General features: G+C 60.2%; 2 protein-coding genes across 16 annotated transcripts in view; one reads left to right on the top strand and one right to left on the bottom strand.

Annotated features, from left to right (window-relative positions):
- The window catches only part of UBE2O (ubiquitin conjugating enzyme E2 O), a 59,132-nt gene extending 54,245 nt beyond the window's left edge, over positions 1-4,887 (top strand). For all 8 annotated transcript variants that reach the window (XM_021066586.2, XM_021066587.2, XM_084983483.1 and 5 more), the window contains 4 exons: positions 18-154; positions 2,114-2,317; positions 2,405-2,462; positions 2,611-4,887. In XM_021066586.2, the coding sequence (XP_020922245.1) occupies positions 18-154; positions 2,114-2,317; positions 2,405-2,462; positions 2,611-3,281 (1,070 nt within the window). In that variant the 3' untranslated portion in view covers positions 3,282-4,887. The remainder of the gene's footprint in view (positions 1-17; positions 155-2,113; positions 2,318-2,404; positions 2,463-2,610) is intronic.
- An 818-nt stretch (positions 4,888-5,705) lies between these two features.
- On the bottom strand, positions 5,706-11,145 carry SPHK1 (sphingosine kinase 1). 8 transcript variants are annotated; one of them, XM_021066591.2, is made up of 6 exons: positions 11,050-11,145; positions 7,933-8,136; positions 7,431-7,583; positions 7,249-7,343; positions 7,048-7,163; positions 5,706-6,756 (listed from the first exon to the last, which is right to left on the bottom strand). In XM_021066591.2, exons 2-6 carry the CDS (start codon positions 7,940-7,942, stop codon positions 5,943-5,945), a joined length of 1,188 nt encoding a protein of 395 aa, XP_020922250.1. In that variant the 5' UTR covers positions 7,943-8,136; positions 11,050-11,145; the 3' UTR covers positions 5,706-5,942. The 8 variants fall into 8 exon arrangements, with proteins under 8 accessions (XP_020922250.1, XP_020922249.1, XP_005656975.1 ...); XM_021066590.2 differs by having other exon boundaries at positions 10,840-11,070; XM_005656918.4 differs by having other exon boundaries at positions 10,002-11,070.
- Positions 11,146-19,205: the final 8,060 nt, after the last annotated feature.

Here is a 19,205-nt window from a genome sequence, read left to right on the forward strand (position 1 = left end):
TCTGTCTTCCCCTCCAGCAAATCACTCTTTTAAGAAGATTGAGTTCCAGCCTCCAGAAGCCAAGAAGTTCTTCAGCACAGTGCGGAAGGAGATGGCGCTGCTGGCCACCTCGCTGCCCGATGGCATCATGGTCAAGACCTTTGAGGACAGGATGGCAAGTAGTCCAGGCTGGGCCGGGCCTGGCAGGTGTGCAGGCTGGGCGCCTGGCACCCGAGGGGCGGCCCCCAGCCCCTTAACAGGGCGGGAAGGAGGCTGTCGGGAGAACCATGGAGCTCTCAAGAGTCTTACCCTGTCACTCTCTTTTTTTTTTTTTTTTTGTCTTTTTGTCTTTTTTGCTATTTCTTGGGCCGCTCCCGCGGCATATGGAGGTTCCCAGGCCAGGGGTCTAATCGGAGCTGTAGCTGCCAGCCTACGCCAGAGCCACAGCAACGCGGGATCCGAGCCCCATCTGCGACCTACACCACAGCTCACGGCAACGCCGGATGGTTAACCCACTGAGCAAGGGCAGGATCGAACCCGCAACCTCGTGGTTCTTAGTCGGATTTGTCAACCACTGCGCCACGACGGGAACTCCCTGTCATTCTTTTAAAAGTTAGTTTAAATGATATAATTATTACCTGAATCTTCTCCCCCCCCCCCCTTTTTTTTGAAAAATTAGAACGTTATAGAAAAAGTTAAAGTTGCCTTTCTGGTCCTCGCCCTGCTGCCTGGGCCCGTGCGTCTCCTTCCTGATGATCCGGGGGCGTGTTCACCTGGTCACGCACCGCTGCAAACACGTCCTGTTTCGTAGGATTCATTTTACACACATAGCGCAGTGTCATCGTTTACATCATCTGTAACTTCTTTTCACCAGCAGGGTAACTTTGGAGACCTGTTGGGGTCGCTTCACATCGATGTCACTCATTGCCTTTCGGCTGCAGAGTGGCCGTGTCGCACCATTTCCCACTCCTCTGTCTGTGGCGTGGGCCCTGAGTTCGAGTCACGCTGGTGGAGGCGTGTCCGTGCTTCCTTGTTTGTGCCAGGAATGGCCCAGTCCACCCGCCACCTTCTTTGTTCAACGGGCGTTCACTGGGCCTGGCTGTGTGCCAGCCACCCCTCGAGAGGCTGAATTTGGGTCTGAGGGAGCCCCGGCTCTGGCCCAGCCCTAGAGCGAGGGGCCAGCGGGGAAAGGGACCACAGAGGGGGATGCTGTTGAGAGGGCCCCTGGGCGGCCAGAAGCCATGGGCAGGGCCCGGAGCACACGCTCAAGCTCCCTGGTTTTAGTAAAAGTCTTTTTTTCTTTTTTTTTTTGGTCTTTCTGCCTTTTCTAGGGCCACACCTGCGGCATGTGGAGGTTCCCAGGCTACGGGTCTAATCGGAGCTGTTGCTGCCGGCCTACACCACAGCCACAGCAACGCCAGATCCGAGCCTCATCTGCGACCCACACCACAGCGCACGGCAACTAGTGAAATTCTTTTTGAAAGTTCCAGCCTCCTTCAGCTCTGCTGAGTGAAGAACTGTTCCATTCAGTTTTTCCAAATCTCACTCAGAAGGAGAGGGAGGTGGTGTTATCTTGAGGCCCCCGGCGTGGCTCCACTCACGAGTACACGAGAGGATTCTGATGCTCCAGCTGGCCACTCACCCGAGCATGTTGCCCTGGCGATGGCCCCCTGTACCCCAACACAGCGTAGATCTCTGATGCCTGGAGGGTCTCGGGTGGTCTGCCAGCATCTCCCGAGTTCACGACCTCTCTTCTCTCCCTTCCCTCTTGTTCCCTAAAAGCAAGTGCAGCCTTCCCATCCTGGAAGCCTCTTCCATCTTCTGATTGGTTGTCATTGTAATTTGATGGAGGTGGGGCGGGGTCATAGCAGGTGTTTTGAGGAATGTGGCTTACAAGGAAGTGATTGGTAAAGGAAAAAGCTAGTGGGATGAAAACCAGTTTGGAAAACTCCTCGTGTGCCCAGCGTTACGAGGTGCCAAGAAGGTCTGCACAGAGGTGTTTGCGCTGAGCTTCCTGTTGCTGCAGTGTCTGAGTCCCCGGGGCGGCTCCTGCCCCCGGGGAAGGTTGGATCCGGGCGCTGCGTGCGTGCGGAAGGCCGCCGCCAGCCTCGCCTTCCCTCCCTGCCTCCTCCAGGACCTCTTCTCGGCCCTGATCAAAGGCCCCACTCGCACCCCGTACGAGGACGGCCTCTACCTGTTTGACATCCAGCTCCCCAACATCTACCCGGCCGTGCCCCCCCACTTCTGCTACCTCTCCCAGTGCAGCGGCCGCCTGAACCCCAACCTGTATGACAACGGGAAGGTGTGCGTCAGCCTCCTGGGCACCTGGATTGGAAAGGTGGGTACGGTGCCGCCCCCGGTCAGGGCGGGGGAGGGCCCGTCTGGGCAGAGTGGCCGGAGCGCGCTGTGCGTGCCTGTGTTTCAGGGGACAGAGAGGTGGACGAGCAAATCCAGCCTTCTCCAGGTGCTCATCTCCATCCAAGGTAGGCAGGCGGGGCAGGGGGGGTGACAGCCGCCGGAGGCACAGCGACGCGGGCTCTTGCCTCCTCCGCCTCCTGTCCGAGCTCTGGCCCCCCCACAGGGGTTGAGGTCAGGCCGGCCCTGACGGGCTGCTCCTTGCTCCTCCCAAAGGTCTCATCCTGGTGAATGAGCCCTATTACAACGAAGCTGGCTTCGACAGCGACCGCGGCCTGCAGGAGGGCTACGAAAACAGTCGCTGCTACAACGAGATGGCGCTCATCCGAGTCGTGCAGTCCATGACCCAGCTGGTGCGGCGGCCGCCCGAGGTCTTCGAGCAGGAGATCCGGCAGCACTTCAGTACGGGCGGCTGGCGGCTGGTGAGCCGCATCGAGTCCTGGCTGGAGACCCACGCCCTGCTGGAGAGGGCCCAGGCGCTGCCCAACGGGCTCCCCAAGGACAGCAGCTCGCCCGAGCCGCCTGCTGCGGCCGAGCTCTCAGACTTCGGCCGAGAAGAACCTGAGGACGGAGGGCTGGCCCCTGGAGAGGCCTCCCAGGGCTCAGACTCGGAGGGCGGCGCCCAAGGCCTGGCCTCAGCTGGCAGGGACCGCACAGACCAGACTTCGGAGGCAGCGCCTGACACCGCGGTGCCACCCAGTGTCAAACCAAAGAAGCGGAGAAAGAGCTACCGGAGCTTCTTGCCTGAGAAGAGTGGCTACCCTGACATCGGCTTCCCCCTCTTCCCGCTTTCCAAGGGTTTCATCAAGAGCATCCGGGGGGTCCTGACGCAGTTCCGGGCCGCCCTGATAGAGGCGGGCATGCCCCAGGGCGCCGAGGACAAGTAGCCGCCAGCCCGGGGGACAGCGCGTCACGCGGGGAGAGGCCAGCTGCTGCCTGCTCACTCCCTCCCCTGGAAGCTCCCCCCTGCCCCTTCCTCCTGCGTCCCCCACGCGAGCCCCGCCCCTGCCCTCTCCTTCCCAAGGTGAGTTTGATGCTGAAGTGCAGGAAGTTCTTGCGATGCTGCCGTTTCTGCCCCGAAGCAATCCTCCAACAGGTCGGTCCCTGTGACGAAGGAAACCTGAAGCTCGTCGCTGGTTTTCCTCTTGTCGCCCCAGGCGGACGGTCCCAGCACTTCCTCCCCTGCCGTCTCCACCTCGGGTCGGAGGTGGGCTTTTCCTGGGCCTGGCACGGAGAGCTCTGGGCCCGAGCGCGTGCAGAGCGGCGGGACGAGTGGATGTGCCTTGCATGAAGTGTGGGTTGCTCCCGGGCTCGCCTGGTCCCCTTCTTCCTCTTCAGCTCCACCACAGCTTCCTAGTGTCCCAGGCCCTCCCGCCGCCACCACCAACCACGTCCTCCCTCGCCCCCCAACATCAGCACTCCCCCTCGGGAGCCGGAGCTGCTGTCACCCACGCCTGGCTCCGCTCCGGCCCGTCCACGCAGGAGAGCCCTCAGGCCTGTTGAACTTGCTCTCTAAGAGAGGTTGGGACCAGGCTGGGTTCAGGGTGACACCCAGGAGAGGTGGTGGCCCTCACACGCTGACACGGAATGAGGACCAGGGAGCTGCTGGGAAAGAAACAGCTGTAGGTGCCTTGCTCTTCTGTCCCACGGGGCTGGGGGACAGCAGCTCGGGCTCTTGGGCCTTGGCCGCGCAGACGGAAGCCGACGTCTGTCCCCGCTCAGCCCCACCCCAGGGCCCCAGGAGGCCGGGGCAGCAGCACACACAGGCCAGGGCAAGCGCTGGGGCCTCTCCCATGGACTCTGCCCCTCCCTCCATCGGATGCTCAGGCTGGGAGGCGGCATGTAGCTCACTGAACACAGAGCCAGCCAGCCCCTCTCAAAGGAGAGCGAGGCCTCCTGCCAGCCCTGGGCTGGCAGGCTCCATGCGGGAGGGAGGCGGCCGGCGGGGTCCTCCTTCCTCGCAGAGACAGGCCCAGAGGTTTACACGTTTTCTAAGCGTTTGATAATGTGAAGCTCCAGGCTGAGAGGATGCTTTGAGCACACTGCAGCTGTGTAACTTGGGGTGTATGTATGTAATATTTAAGGTTGAAAGAAAATAAATCTCAAAAGCAAAGATATTAACTCTTATTAGAAAAAAAGACAAAATAAGAAGCCAAAGCATGATGCGTCTTGTCCGCCTTACGCTGGCTCCACGCCTGAGCTGCCACGACCACGCAGCCGGCAGCAGCGAGGGAAGGATGGGGCCGGACCTCGGGCTGCAGCCTTGGGAGCCCAGAGTCGGTGTCCTGTGCGAGGGACGGAACGTCCCGAGTGGCTGGTGGGACTGCGCTTCCCGGTGCGCTGTTGACGTGGAGATGTGAATGCCTACTGCTTAAGATATCTGTATAAAGTGCTGTGTGATTAAACTTTTTTTTTACTTGCATTTTTTTCGTTTGGCTCATTACAATGTACAAAAAAGACAAGGTGGCACCATTAAACCTGCCTCTGCCATTCCTCTGGGCTGTGTTGCCTTTCTTCCCCTCGGGGGCACCTCACACACCCTCCCCAGGGGAAGGAAAGATGCGCCTTCCCTCACGGGCCGGTGGCTGGCCCGGAGCCTCTGCGTTTCCCGGGTCAGAGGCCTCGCGGGCGCAGGGCCCGAGCTGAGGGTCTAGGAGTTGAGAGGGTCAGTGCTCTGGTCTCTGAGCAGAGCCTACGTTCTGTTCAAGAGCCACCTTGTAGCACTGTGTCAGCAGCAGCTGGGGGCCCCAAGGGCTGTGACTGACCCGTTTCACCAGTTCAGCTCCTTCCAGGTGCCGGGGAAGCTGACCTGACAGCACCCGGTCTGGGCTTTAAGCCAAAAGCGTCCTCCTTGGGGAGATTGGCATCTGCCCTCTCTGCTTCTTCCCTTTAACCCCTGCCCCCACAAGGAGGAGGGGGAGCACCCTGCCTGGGGGGGTGACAGACACCTGGTGAAAGGGAACAGCTGCCTGCCGTCCTGACCTCCGCTCTGCGCCGGTTTTCCCCAAGCCCCCAACTCAGACACGGTCCCCTTTTTGCCGAGAGCCGCTGGCTGTGCGGCCCTAGGTGGCACACCTCGCTCTGAGCCTCAGTCCTCCGTTGGCTCCAGGCCAAATGTATAATCATCACCCCACCCCCTGCCAAAGCGTCCTGGACCAGCCCTGGTCCTGTGCCCACCACCAAAATGACTGTTTTCAGGCCAGTACCAGGCGGGGCTCAATCTAGGAGGCACCATTGGGCTTCGTGTGAAATGCAGACCCCTGGCAGAAGCAAGACCCCACTCCCTCCCCACCCCTGGGGTGAGACCGGCAGGCTGGAAATGTCACTTTATTTGGACTTAATCGGGGGGGGGGGGGGTGCTCCTGGGACAAAGCAGAGTGGCTTCCACGCTCCTGGCCCGTCCTTCCCGCACCTCCAGGAGCCCAGGCGTCGTCCTCCCCCCCGCCCATGCGAGCTGTGGCCCGGCCCTCCAGTCCTGGGGGAGGCGGGAGGGCAGGCCCAAGCTCAGAATGAACCGAGTAGACTAAGGCACGGCAAGGCCCACAGAGTCATGAGCGCTCTTCCCGGGGTGGCCTCTGCTGAGGCTTCTGGCTGAGTGAGGGCTGCGGCTCCCGGGAGGGGAGGGACTCTGAGCAGCCACTGACCATCCAGAAGTAGTTTGGGTGCACCTGGCCCTGCACAGCCTCACTAACCAACATTTCTCCGTCCACAGCAAACACACCCTTCCCGTCCTTGGGCTCCAGGCGGAAGGCAACCACCGGTACGTACACCAAGTGGGGACACTCACACTCCATGTGCCTGCCTTTCTCCATGGCCAGGAAGAGGCGCAGCAGCATGGCCCGAGACACGCCAGCCCGCACATAGAACAGGTGCATGGCGCCGGCCGTGCAGCGGCCCATGGGTGCAGCGAACATCTCGCTGCCCAGGTGTGAGTGCAGCAGCGCCAGCACCAGCACAAAGTCCTGCTCCGGCACCACGGTCCAGTGGGAGGGCACCGGCTCCTCCAGGGGCACCAGGTGGGTGTCCACAGGGCCCTGCTGGGCCCACTGGGCCGGAGCGGAGGCGGGGGGCATCTTGGAGACCACCGTTTCTACAGGGAGGTAGGCCAGGCGACCCCGGTAGGTGCGCAGGGTCACCAGGCGCAGGAAGGTGCCCAGAGTGAACCGCATCTCGCCCAGGCCCCGAAACTTCTCACTCTCCAGATCCACGTCCGCGATGAAACCCCATGTCAGGCTGAGCACGGAGAAGACGCGCAGCCCTGAGGCTGTCTGCAGGGACAGCAGATCCATGGGCGACAGCACCCGGCGACACAGCAGCCGTGTGCAGTTGGTCAGGAGGTCTTCATTCGTCACCTGCTCGTAGCTGCAGGGGAAAAAAGTCAGATGGGGGCGGGCAGGAGCCCTCACGCATCCTCCCCTTCCTCCTCCTGGGGAGTCGGGGCAGGCAGAGTGATGCTGAGTCCCTAGGGAGTTAGCAGGAGCGACAGATGGAGCAGGTGGAGGCAGCCAGCTGGAGTCACCAAGAGAGGGCCCCAGAGCGGAGGGCCAGGCTCCAGAGAAGAGGGAATGGAAACCTGGGAACTTATAACAGAAAGCCTGGCCGTAGGGTGGCACTGAGGGGAAACGGAGGCCCACTCTGGCCCTGGGCTCTCACCCGGCATAGTGGTTCAAAGAAGCTGCCAGTGCATTGCCAGAGCCGGCTGGGAGGCTACACAGGGGCTTCTGCATGGCGGTCTCCCAGTCCGGCCGCTCCATGAGCCCGTTCACCACCTGTTGGAGCACAGGTGGCCTCAGCCCCGCCCCTCGGCCCCGGCCCCGCCCCCGCCCCCGCCCCGCCTCCTGGTGCAGGTCTCACCTCATGCATCAGCCCGTCTCCAGACATAATCACCAGCGCGTCCCAGAGTCTCAGGTCCTCCGCCCTCACCAGCTCCCGGGCGTGGTTCCGCCGGTCTGGGAGAGACAGGGTGGCCATCAAGGTGGGGGTGGGGAGGTCCCTGGCAGGGGATGCGCCCTGCACCCCCTCGGGGAGGCACTCACCGGTGAGCATCAGCGTGAAGGAAATGTCGGCCTGGACCAGCAGGGGCTGCACGTGGCTCCGGAAGAGCTGCAGGCCCTTGCCTTTGCCCCCGCGCGGATTTAACAGCACCAGCACGCGGCAGGGCCGTGGGAGCAGGATCCGGGGGCCGCCCGCTGTAAAAACAAACCCCAAAAGGCCGTGTCCCCAAACGGCCGCTAGGGGGCTGATGCCCACAACAGGGGCACGGGACCGAAACTTGGGGCCTGAAACCCCCGGGTAACTGATCCAATAGAGTCTGGCCCGCAGCAGACTCGGGCGGGGAGCTGCCGCGGGGGCACCGCGCAGGATACCCGGCCAGCTTGGCTCGGCTCAGGCCCGGCCACCTTCTGGTCTCGGTGGGAAAAGCGCTTCTCTCGAGCGGTCCCAGCCCCTCTCTCTTGTCCAGGTGACTCTGGCCAACCTTCCTCGCGCGGTGGGGAAAAGGATCCTCCTAAAAGTCTTCCCAGCCAGGCCCCCACAAACCTGCATCCATAACCTTGACCCGTGGCCCCCGCTGCCAGGGGGTCCCCGGCGCTGTCCGGGCGCTGTCCGCGGCCTCGGTTCCTGCCTTCAGCTCCTTATCGGTGCTGCCCAGGCGGGCGTCGCGGTGCCGACTGTGGGGCTCGCCCTCCCCGCCCGGAGCCGGGGCTGTGGAGGCACCCGCGTCATTCCCTGCGGTTGCTGGATCTGAGGGAGAGGAGACAGCCTTGGTGGCGTCCGGAGCGGCCCCCTGAGGTAGGGGGCGCCCCGCTAGATCCTTGGACCGCGCGCGGGGAGCCGCGCGCTCCGGCATCGCCTAGTTTTCCGAGAGATCCAAAGAGCCGAGCTCCAGTGCCACCAAGGGCTCTCCTGTCCTAGAACTGGGCCCCCACCCCCAGAGCGAAGGGTCCTGAGGGGCTTTCTTTTCTGGGGCCTCGGGTTCCGGCCCGACGATGAGTCAGAGCCCTGTGGTTCCCGCCGAGGGAGCAGCTCCTCACTCCCAGCGGGCTGCCAGGAGGAGGGGAGTCCAGATGCGTAAAAATTCCAGAACTTGAGTGGACAGCGCAGGGCACGAAGTTCGGGACAAGCGGTCCCCTCCCCGAAACAGCCGGGTCACCGGGTCCTCTACCCCGAGCTCCGGAGCGGTCCGGGCCGCTGAGCGCCTCCAAGAGCCCGGCTGTGCAGCGCCGCGCGCAGCGCTCGTGCAAGTAGCGCCGGAGTCGCGCAAGGGCTGAGCCGGAGCCTGGCCGCGAGCCGCCGCCTGCCTCAGCCGGAGCCGAGTGAGCGCGGAGGCCCTGCAGTGCACGGCCAGTTTCCCCGGCCGCCCAGGAGCCACGAACCGCGAGAGGGCAGGGCGGAAGGCCAGCCCTACCCAGTCGGTCCGGTTTGCCGGGGAAGCGCCACCTCCGTTCCCCACGTGGCCTAGGGCGGAACGCAGTTCTCCCTGGGCTCAGCCTCGCGACAGAGGGACAACTGGAGCGCCGGGCAAACGCTGACCGCCCGGCCTCGCTGCCTCGGGCCTCAAAGTTTTCCCTCAACTTCGGGGAGGGCGCTGTGCCCCGACGCCCGCCCTGGCCACGCCCCGCGGTCGCGGGGGTGGAACCCGCGCCGAGCTCGGCCCGGGCCAGCCTGCCCCCGGCCTCGCCGCGCCGCCTCCCGCACTGTCCGCGGCCCCGGCCCGGCCACGTGCAGCCCTTTGGCTGAGTCCCGGGACGCTGGGAGCAGGCGACCCGTGAGAACGCGGCGCCGGAGGGGCGGAGGCCTTTGACAAGGCGCCGAGCCCCAGGCCCGGCCACGAGAGGCGCACCGCGGGCGCAGCGTCTGGAGCGCGCGGGTGTGAACGCGCAGCGCGGGCCGAGGCACAAACTCAACGCGGCTCCCAAAGTCCGAGCGGCTCCCGGGTGGGGGCTTCCGGCGCTTGTGGCTCAGGGCTCCGGGCAGACCCTCGGCTGCCTCTGGACGCTGCGACCTTTCGTCCCGGAGTCTCCTGGCAGAACTGGCCCCGCCGCCCGCGCCCGTCAAGCAGCGCCCCCTTCGCGCGCTCCGCCCCATCCCACCTAGAATTCAAGTCCCAGACTCCGGCCGAGTGCCCCCCGCTCCGTGCCGGGGCGTCTCTCCAGCGGCTCCAGTTCTCCACCCCAGGGAGTTATTTTTAGCCTCCCGACCCGCACCCGGGCCACGCAGCCACCCCGCCGGAGGCAGCCGCCGCGCCGTCCCGGGGTGGGCGGGCGACCGGCGCTGGGGGCTGCGGTTGGAGGAGGGGGCCTTGTCAAGAAGCTCAAAAGCTGGATCCTTTTCCCAGAGGGCAACATCGAAGCTCACCTGGGCCTGAGAAGCTGCCCCGCAGTGGGGCGCCCCTCACCCACCTGAGAGGAGCTTGGTGGTGTAAGCAGACCCAGGGTTCCGCATCCGGACTGGAGAGCCATGCATGGGCGGGGGGGTCCCCGTCGCCCCCACTGGCTCAGCGAGAAGATGCCAACGGGCCCGGGAGTTTTCACTTTAACGGAGGCAACGGGGGACGCGTGTGTCAGTGCGTGTGTGATAAACATATCACGGGCAAGTAAGTGTCTGACCTGAACGTGTCCGCGACCAACACGAGTAAAGTCCCTGGGAGGTAGGTGGTTTGCGGCGACCCAGAGGAGGAAGTTGCTGAGGCCGACTGGGTGACCTGAGCAGGTGGGGCCAAAGTTAGAAAAAACCAAGCCGCCGGAGGAGGCTGAGACCGTGCAGGCCCGGACTGCAGAGGGCTCACGCGCCCACACCTGCTCTCACCCGACCACCGCTCGCTTACACCTCTCTCTTCCCGTGGCCCCTTGAGGTCGAGAAGAGGCGGATGCCGGCGGCGCGAGTAACTCGGACACGCCTCCGCGGCATCTTCTCTTCCGGAGGACCCAGGCGGCCCGGCCCCGTTTCCCAACACCTCGGGGTGGCGGGGCGATGGAGGGGGGGGAGGCGGAGCCCAGGTCTCCCCAAGTAGGAGGGAAGCGCAGGCTGGGACGCGCAGGTCCCCGGGCCGGTCCCCTGGCGCTCGTCCGGGTCGTGGCCACCTTCGCCCTGCGCGGCCCGGGGTCAGCCCTGGCTGGGTCCTGAGCGTCTCGAGCGCGTTCCGGGAAGGTGACTCAGCGACGCTTTCACGGGTCGAGAAACCGCGAAACTAGGAACCGCGGCAGGGAGCGGGGGCAGGGCGTCATCACCCCTCTCGCAGCGCCGCAGCCGGGGTCCGCCGAGGTCTGGTCTTGAACCTCCAGGTCCCCTACCCCCGCCCACCAGGAATCCGGCGCGGGGAGGGGAGCGCCGAGCTGCAGCCGCAGTGCCGCGGTCACGCGATGCGGGGACGCAAGCGGCGGCGGGAGGAGGGGGCTCGGTGCGGGAGCAGGAGCGCGATCCCTTTTCTCTCATTTCGCCTCCCACCTCGCCTATCTTCTCCTTCCGCGAAGACTACGGTCAAAGTCAGGGCTTTGGCGCCTGGAAGACGCGGGACCCGGTGGGGGGAGGCGGGGCGCGCATCCCGAGAGCTCAGGCTTGGAGGGAGGTGGCCGCAGAAGCAGCAGAAGCAGCCTCCTCCTTCTGCCTCGCTCGGGAGAGCACCTCCATCACTCCTGAAAAGCCGCTGTCTCAAACCTTGGAGGCCGGTGGGAAACTGAGCCCCCGGGTGGAAGACCGTGAGTCCGTAGTGAGAAAGCCCACGTGCCGCAGGGTCCCGCCTCCTCCTCCTCCTGGCGCCCCAGGCTGGAGCCCCAGGGGTCTTGGGGCCGGGCGGGGGCGGGGTTGACTGGAAGCCGGGCAGCGAGGGAGGCGGGGCAGCCTGCTGGGTTCGTTATCTGGCTCCGGGGGCCCAGTGGGAGGGAGGTGAAGGGCAGAGCCCTCTGGCCCCGGTTCCACTGGTTCCACTCGGCACAAAGGCTCCTCTGTCCTCCCTGCCCTCTCTCCCCCTGCCTCACCCCCCCCCCCACACCGCCCCTGCTCTGCCCTCTTCATTCTTGCCGTCACCTCCCCCTTCCCCGGCTGCCTCCCTCCAGGCCCACACCGCCCTCATCCCCTCTCTGAAGAGCTTCTCATCTCTGGAAGCTCTCATCAGCATCCCAAGAGATGGGATTGGGCAAGAGCAAGATGCTTGTCCCTTTTGATGACCGGGGGAACTGAAACCCTGAGAGATGAAGGGTCTTGCCTAAGCCACCCAGCCAGCGACGGACACAGAAGCAAAGCAGGCCCCAACCCCAAGCCTGGGAGGCCTCGCTGGCATCTGAGTATCTGCTGGCCTGGTGGGTTGCTTGCCACCAAGTTGCGCCAGTCACCCAGCTGCTCCGTCTCCCCCAAGAAAGAGGAAGCATCCTGAAGCCCTGGTCAGGCTTCAGCATCCAGGTCCTAATTAAGCAGGTAGCTCCTGTGGCCACGGGCCTGGCATCAGGCTTGAGCTGCCCTGATCACCAGCCCACAGCTCAGCGGGCAGGTAACACCTGTCTCACAGGTGAAAGAGTCTGCCTTTCCCTCTCTAGCTAACCCCCTTCCTCCGTGAGGGCAGCCTCCCCAGGTGGACACGCCTGAGAACCCTTTTTTGTCCTTCTTTGAAGAAAGCAAGCAGGCATTCATTGGGCCTGGCCCAGCTCTCTGGAAACTTGGTAGCCAAGGCCGCCAGATTGCAAATGACTTGCTTTTATTAGCTTAGGGTTCCTGCCATCTCACCTTCCCTGAAGCTACCCTCCCTGGAGGTTTCAGCTCCCCAGATGAACTGCAAGGCTCCGTGGCCTCCCTTGACCTCAAGGCCTTTCTGCCTGCGTGGCTGCAAGGACAGGGGAGGGAGGTGTCCGGCGCTGCAAACTCTCTTTAAGACTGGTGTTCCGGGACTCCTCCGGAAGTGGCTTTCCATTCTGAGATCCTGGTGACCGTGCCAGACACTGAGGCTGCTGGGCTGAGGATGGAGGGGCATGCCTCACAGGGGCATCCAGAACAGCCTGGTCCCACAGGATTCTTGGCTCCCTGCAGGGAGGGAGAGTTTCTGTTTCTGGTGATTCAGCTCTGGGTGTGATGGGGTTAACCTAGCCCTATCTCTTGAGTGGCCTCTTTGTTCTCATGGGTGTCCTTGGGGCATCTGGGAACCAAGGTCTCTTCTGGGCCTCTGGTTTCTGCCTCCCACACACCCCCACCTGCAGGCCTGCTGAGGCATTTGTCATGGTAACAAGGTACCTCTGGGTGGCATGTCGGGAGTTCCCGTTGTGGCTCAGCAGGTTAAGAACCCGACCACTATCCGAGAGGATTCGGATTCCATCCCTGGCCTCGCTCAGTGAGTTAAGGAGCCAGTGTTGCTGCGAGCTGCAGTGTAGGTGCACGGCTCAGATCCTGAGTTGCCGTGGCTGTGGTGTAGGCCAGTGGCTGCAGCTCCAATCCGATCCCTAGCCTGGGAACTTCCATATGATACAGGTGCAGCCATAAAAAGAAAAAAAGACATTTACCATTTCACTGTTCTCAAGAAATCCAGGAATAAGATGTCGGCGGGGTAGGTTCCTTTTGAGGACTGTGAGGGAGCGTCTGTTCCAGGCTTCTCTCCCGGCTTCTGGCGGTTGGCTGGCAAACTTTGGTGTTCCTGGTCCTGCGCATGCACCACCCAGGCTTTGCCTTCACTGTCTCATGGCCCTCTTCCCTGTGAAATTAATGGACTGAGATTTGTTCTTTTGGGGTCTGGATTATCTTCTGTGGGCATGTTCTTTTTTGAATGCAAATTACCCTGGGAGAGGAGTTCCCTGGCAGCTCAGTAGGTTAAGGACCTGGCCTTGTCACTACTGTGGCACAGGCTGGATCCCTGGCCCAGGAAGATGCGGCTGGGATCCCGTGTTGCCGTGGCTGTGGCGCAGGCCGGCAGTTGTAGCTCCGATTGGACCCCTAGCCTGGGAACCTTCATATGGTGCAGATGCGGCCCTAAAAAAAAAAAAAAGAAAGAAAAATTTAAAAAATAAAATAAAATAAATTAAAAAATCGCAATACTAGCTGTCTCAAAAGAGGACAAAAGGGCATGTTTACGTGGGTGCTGGAGGAAAGTGTGTCCAGAAGCTGGACCTGCCCACCTCCCAGCGCTGCTGGGACAAGCTGTGGCGAGGAGTTGTTTGTGTCTGTGCTGGCTGCCAGGTCACTTCGCCCTTGCCCACCGGCTGCCCTGACCTTCGCGTCTTACTTCCCATCTCTGTTTATGGGATCTTTCGCTTCCTGAGCAGATGGGTTTATTCCCCCTTCCGCTGAGAGAACAAAGCTGAGTTCTGTGTTTGTGTATCAGGTTCCTGTTGCTGCAACAGTATTACCTTGCAGTTGTGGAGGTCAGAAGTTTAAAATGGATTGGCAGGGCTGGGCTGCCTTCCTTTTCTATCTTCTAGAGCCACCTGCACTCCTTGGCTCCAGGACCCCTTCCTTCACCTCCAAAGCTTGCAGCATAGCATCTTCATCTCTGACCGTTGCTTCTTTTTTTTTTTTTTTTTTTTTTTTTTTACTTTTCTAGGGCCACTCCCACGGCATATGGAGGTTCCCAGGCTAGGGTTGAATCGGAGCTGTAGCTGCCAGCCTACGACAGAGTCACAGCAACATGGGATCCGAGCCACGTCTGCAACCTATACCACTGCTCACGGCAACGCCGGGTCCTTAACCCACTGAGTGAGGCCAGGGATTGAACCTGCAACCTCATGGTTCCTAGTCAGATTCGTTAACCACTGAGCCACAACGGGAACTCCTGACCTTTGCTTCTGTTGTCGCATCTTCTCTGACTCCGACCTTCCTACCTCCCTGGTTATAGGGACCCCTGTCTGTGAGGACACTGGCCCCACCTGGCTCACCCAGGATAATCGCCCCATTCAAGAGCCTTAACTCAATCGCATCTGCCAAATGCCTTTTGCCACATATTCAGGGCCCCGTGGATTATGACACAGACATCTTGGGGGGCTGCTATTCTGCCAACCACAGTTAAGGAGGGATAGTCTGGGAACCGTGTCTCTGGGAGTTCCTGTCGTGGCTCGGTGGAAACGAATCTTACTAGCATCCATGAGATTACAGGTTTGATCCCTGGCCTCGCTCAGTGGGTTAAGGATCCAGCATTGCCGTGATCTGTGGTATAGGTTGCAGATGTAGCTCGGATCTCACGTTGCTGGGTCTGTGCCGTCGGCTGGCAGCTGTAGCTCCAATTCGACCCCTAGCCTGAGAACTTCCATATGCTGCTAGTGCAGCCCTAAAAAGCAAAAAAAAAAAAAAAAAAAAAAAAGAACCTTCTTTCTAGCATTCGCCATCTCCCCAGTGCTACCAACTGAACTCAAACCAGGAACCTCATTTCCTCTAAATAAGTGTGTCATGTGGGGACGGAAAACACTCATGCTGACGTCGGCATGTGATTCTGTAGACTTCATGATCTCAGACTCAGCAGGCGGAGGCCCCTCCAAAGAAAACTGGTTCCCATTTTTAAAAATTACCCAGGGAAAAAAATTACCCAAGAGGGAGCAATGAGCATCTTTGCTAAACGGAGAAATTGCAGGATTGCAAAACCACAACTTTTCACCTGAGGAAGGGGTGGGGAGCGGACCAGCCCAGCCACTTCCATCCTGGCAGGATTCCCAGCTGCGCTTTGTGGGAAGGGGTGGCCACAGGGCACAGCCTGCTAGGTGCCACACAGAAATGTGGGGCCCTCTCGGCTCCTGTCATATGACCCGACAGTCCAGCTACTTCTATTCCTCTGTGGTGAGGCTGGACCAGGCCGGCTACATGGAGAACTGTGGCTCGGAACATTCCACAGCCTCCTGCTGACATCAGCTCCAGTTTGGGCCCAGTCTGGGCTCTGGCCTGGTCTCCAGTGTCCAGTCCACCATCCTGGATGCCTGTGAGGGAAGAGCTGGTCCCCCTTTCTGAAGCTGCAGCCAGGCCCCCACCCCACCCCACCCAACTGTGCTTTGGCACCTGTGCCCTTGTCTCATGGTCACCACCACGTCATTTTGTCATTCAGATGTCCTGCACAGTACATCTCTGGTTCGGAGATGCTGTGACTGGTGAACATTCTCCTGCAAGGGAAGGGATGCCCCCAGCCACGTGTCACATCGCTTTGGGTGATGCCCAAAAGGCCAACTTCTAGAAAGCAGGAAGAGGGACCAGGCGGGCACCCCTGCAGTCAGGGAGCAGGAAAGCCGAGCTGTTTTATCCAGCGTCCAGGCGGAGGGGATGGGTGTGGACGCAGATTTCCGGGGGCTTTTTATTGTGCGGTGTTTTCCACTTTCACATCTCGCACAAGCGAAGCCGTGTCCTTGGGTGGGTCCCAAAGCAAACAGACGGTGAGCTGGACGCAGCGCATTTGCGCTAAAGGTCTGGTGTGGCTTCTTCCTACCTGCGCATGGACCCCTTGCTCAGAGCAAAGGTGAAGTCCTCTCTCACCCGCGCTGGAGAGGCTCACGCTGCCTGGGGGTTGCCCTTGGGAGGCGCCCTGAGGCCCCTGGTAGCCACCCAGAGACGCGTCCCATTTATGTAGCCACTTCAGCCTCCTTCACAGATGCCCATTCATTGGAGGTGAAAGAGGGGCCGGGGCCAAGCGGCAGAGACGTGGGGCCTGGAGCGGGGCTTGCCTGCCCCTGAGGCTCATTATCTGCATCCCCAAAATAGAAATTCCTCTTCCCTGGAGGCTGGCCTCCTGAAGGTCAAGCCCTTCGATTCTTTCCAGACACAACTCTGGTAATTTAAGGAATGATTACACAGGATGGGCTGGGCAGCGGGGGCCGGGAGCGGGGCCCGGGCCAGGGACACTGTAACCTCATTCCACACGTGTGCCCCTAAAGCTTTGTGCAGCCAAGGGAAAGATGCCGTGCTGACCCCAGAGGAGAGGCACTTCCAAAAGTGGCTCCTTGTTCTTTGTGCTCCTTGCCCTGACGCGCTCACCCCGGCACCATGAGCAGCATCCTGAAAATGAGTTCAGATGTCATTTCTCCTTCAAGGCGCCATGAGATCATCCTACGAGTGGCCTCCTCTGAAACGCCCCATTTCAAAACGCAAGGGGGGAGTTTGGGTCGTGGTGCAGCGGAAATGACTCTGATAGACACCATGAGGTTGCGGGTTCGATCCCTGGCCTTGCTCAGTGGGTTAAGGATCTGGCTTTGCCATGAGCTGTGGTGTAGGTCACAGACAGGGCCTGGATCTGGCGTTGCTGCGGCCGTGGTATAGGCCGGTGGCTACAGCTCTGATTCAACCCCTAGCCTGGGGACCTCCATGTGCCGTGGGAAGTGGCCCTAAAAAGACAAAAAGACCCCAAAAAAAATACAGTGGACAGCCAAGTGATTACCTGTCAAATTTACAGACTAGTTAGTGCAATTATTTAAAAAAAAAAAAAACAAACTAGTATTGGGGAAATAACAATTTAAAATATATATATATATATATATATATAAAATAAGTTCTCTTCTGATCCCTGCAAAAAAAAAAAAAACAACACTAAAAATGCAATGGGCTTGGGGAATGCGCCTGAGCAGCGAGGAGCTTCTCGGGGGCGGCTGAAGAACCTAACCTCTCCTTCCTCTTTCTTTTCCTTCCTCGAGCTGCACTTGGCAGCGTTCTGCACACAGAAGTCCTGGAGAAATGCTTGCAGGCTGACCTCTGCCAATCACAGCATCCCTCCGGCAGATGCAGCAGAGCACCCAGGGGAGGGAGCCCCATATGGGCGCCAGGTGGCTGCTGTGCGATGCTGAGAGCCCAGGAAGGGTACAGTCCGACCCCTGCCTCCTCCTGGCTCCGCACAGCAGGCTGGTGGGTCTCGGGAGGGACAGACCGACGGCTCTGATGCAGAGTTAAAAGGACACCTCAATCTTCCTGACTCGGCATGACCTAGAAAAACCCACAGCATCAGAACTTGGCATTTACAGACAAGCGCAAAGATCCTACCGTTTTGGGCTGAGTTCCAGTTGCCATGTGACCGGTATCTGTGACCACTCTGTTCTCAGATTGAGAACTTGGAGCATTTGAGGAACACTTGGGAACAGCAAAATGTGATTACCGTGGAATCAGATCAGCTGCCTTCATCTCTTGGCAGGAGTGAGTGTTACTCCTAAGGAGAGGGGTGTGCTGAGTCTTCCGGGGTGGATCTGTTACCCCGATTTGCAGCCCTTTGTAGGGCGGGAGCCACACTGGCTCGGGCTGGGGGGCAGGCCGAATGGCCGACAGGAGGCAGGTAAACCCCAAGACAGCAGGGGCCATGTCTCTGAGGTCAAAGGAGGTTCTGAAATGCCAAGGACCCTGAGTGCAACAGCAGGAGCCTACTTCTTTTTTTTTTTTTTTTTTTGTCTTTTTGTCTTTTTGTTGTTGTTGTTTTGTTGTTGTTGTTGTTGCTATTTCTTGGGCCGCTCCCGCGGCATATGGAGGTTCCCAGGCTAGGGGTTGAATTGGAGCTGTAGCCACCGGCCTACGCCAGAGCCACAGCAACGCGGGATCCGAGCCACGTCTGCAACCTACATCACAGCTCACGGCAACGCCGGATTGTTAACCCACTGAGCAAGGCCAGGGACCGAACCCGCAACCTCATGGTTCCTAGTCGGATTCGTTAACCACTGCGCCACGACGGGAACTCCCAGGAGCCTACTTCTAATTCTAAACGGGACTGGGGAGTTCCCGTTGTGGTGCAGCAGAAACGAATCCACCTAGGAACCATGAGGTTGTGGGTTCGATCCCTGGCCTCGCTCAGTGGGTTAAGCGTCTGGCGTTGCCCTGAGCTGTGGTGGAGGTTGCAGACGCGGCTCGGATCCCGCGTTGCTGTGGCTCTGGCGTAGGCTGGTGGCTGCGGCTCCGATTAGACCCCTAGCCTGGGAACCTCCATGTGCCTCAGGAGCAGCCCAAGAAATGGCAAAAAGAAAAAAAAAAAAAAAAAAAAGAATGTTCATAGCAGCCCTATTCACAGTAACCAAAATGGAACGACGCAGGCATCCTTCAAAGATGAATGGGTAAAAGAAATGGACTCTGTCCATATTAAGGAATAGTATTTGGCCAGGAAAAGGAATGAAGGGCTGATCTGTGCTACCCTGTGGATGAACCCCAGGGAGACTGTGTGAAAGAAGTGACAGAAGCCAGATGCAAAAGTCCACCTGTTGTGTGACTCCCTTTCAATGAAATGTCCAGGAGTTCCCGTCCTGGCGCAGAGGAAACGAATCCAACTAGGAACCATGAGGTTGCGGGTTCGAGCCCTAGCCTCGCTCAGTGGGGTAAGGATCTGGCGCTGCCGTGAGCTGTGGCGAAGGTTGCAGACGCGGCTCGGATCCCCAGAGTGGCTGTGGCTCTGGTGGCGGCCAGCAGCTGTAGCTCCGATTGGACCCTTAGCCTGGGGACCTCCATATGCCGCGAGTGAGGCCCTAAAAGAAAGAAAGAAAGAAAGAAATGTCCAGAGTAGGAAATTCCATAAAAACAGAAAGCAGAGTGGTGGTTTCCAGGGGCTAGAGGAGGGGGCATGGGGAGCAACTGCTTAATGGATGTGGCTTTGCCTTAGAGCAGATGGAATGCTGTGGAATGAGACAGAGGTCGTGGTTGCACAACACTGTGAGTGTACGGAATGCCACTGACTTGTTTATTTTATGCTTTTCGCTTTTCATTCCAATTAAAAAAATTTTTTTTTCCTTTTCTTTTTAGGGCTTCACCCACAGCATATGGACATTCCCAGGCGAGGGGTCGCATCAGAGCTGCAGCTGCCAGCCTAGACCACAGCCAAGCCACAGCCACACAAGATCGGAGCCACGTCTGCAACCTATGCTACAGCTCAGGGCAACGCCGGGTCCTTAACCCACTGAGCA

The sequence above is a fragment of the Sus scrofa genome, chromosome 12, assembly GCF_054392235.1.
Source record: "Sus scrofa isolate SSC_HxYL_T2T_F1_AM1 chromosome 12, Sscrofa_HxYL_maternal_Yorkshire_Landrace_v2.0, whole genome shotgun sequence".
Lineage (NCBI taxonomy): Eukaryota > Metazoa > Chordata > Mammalia > Artiodactyla > Suidae > Sus > Sus scrofa.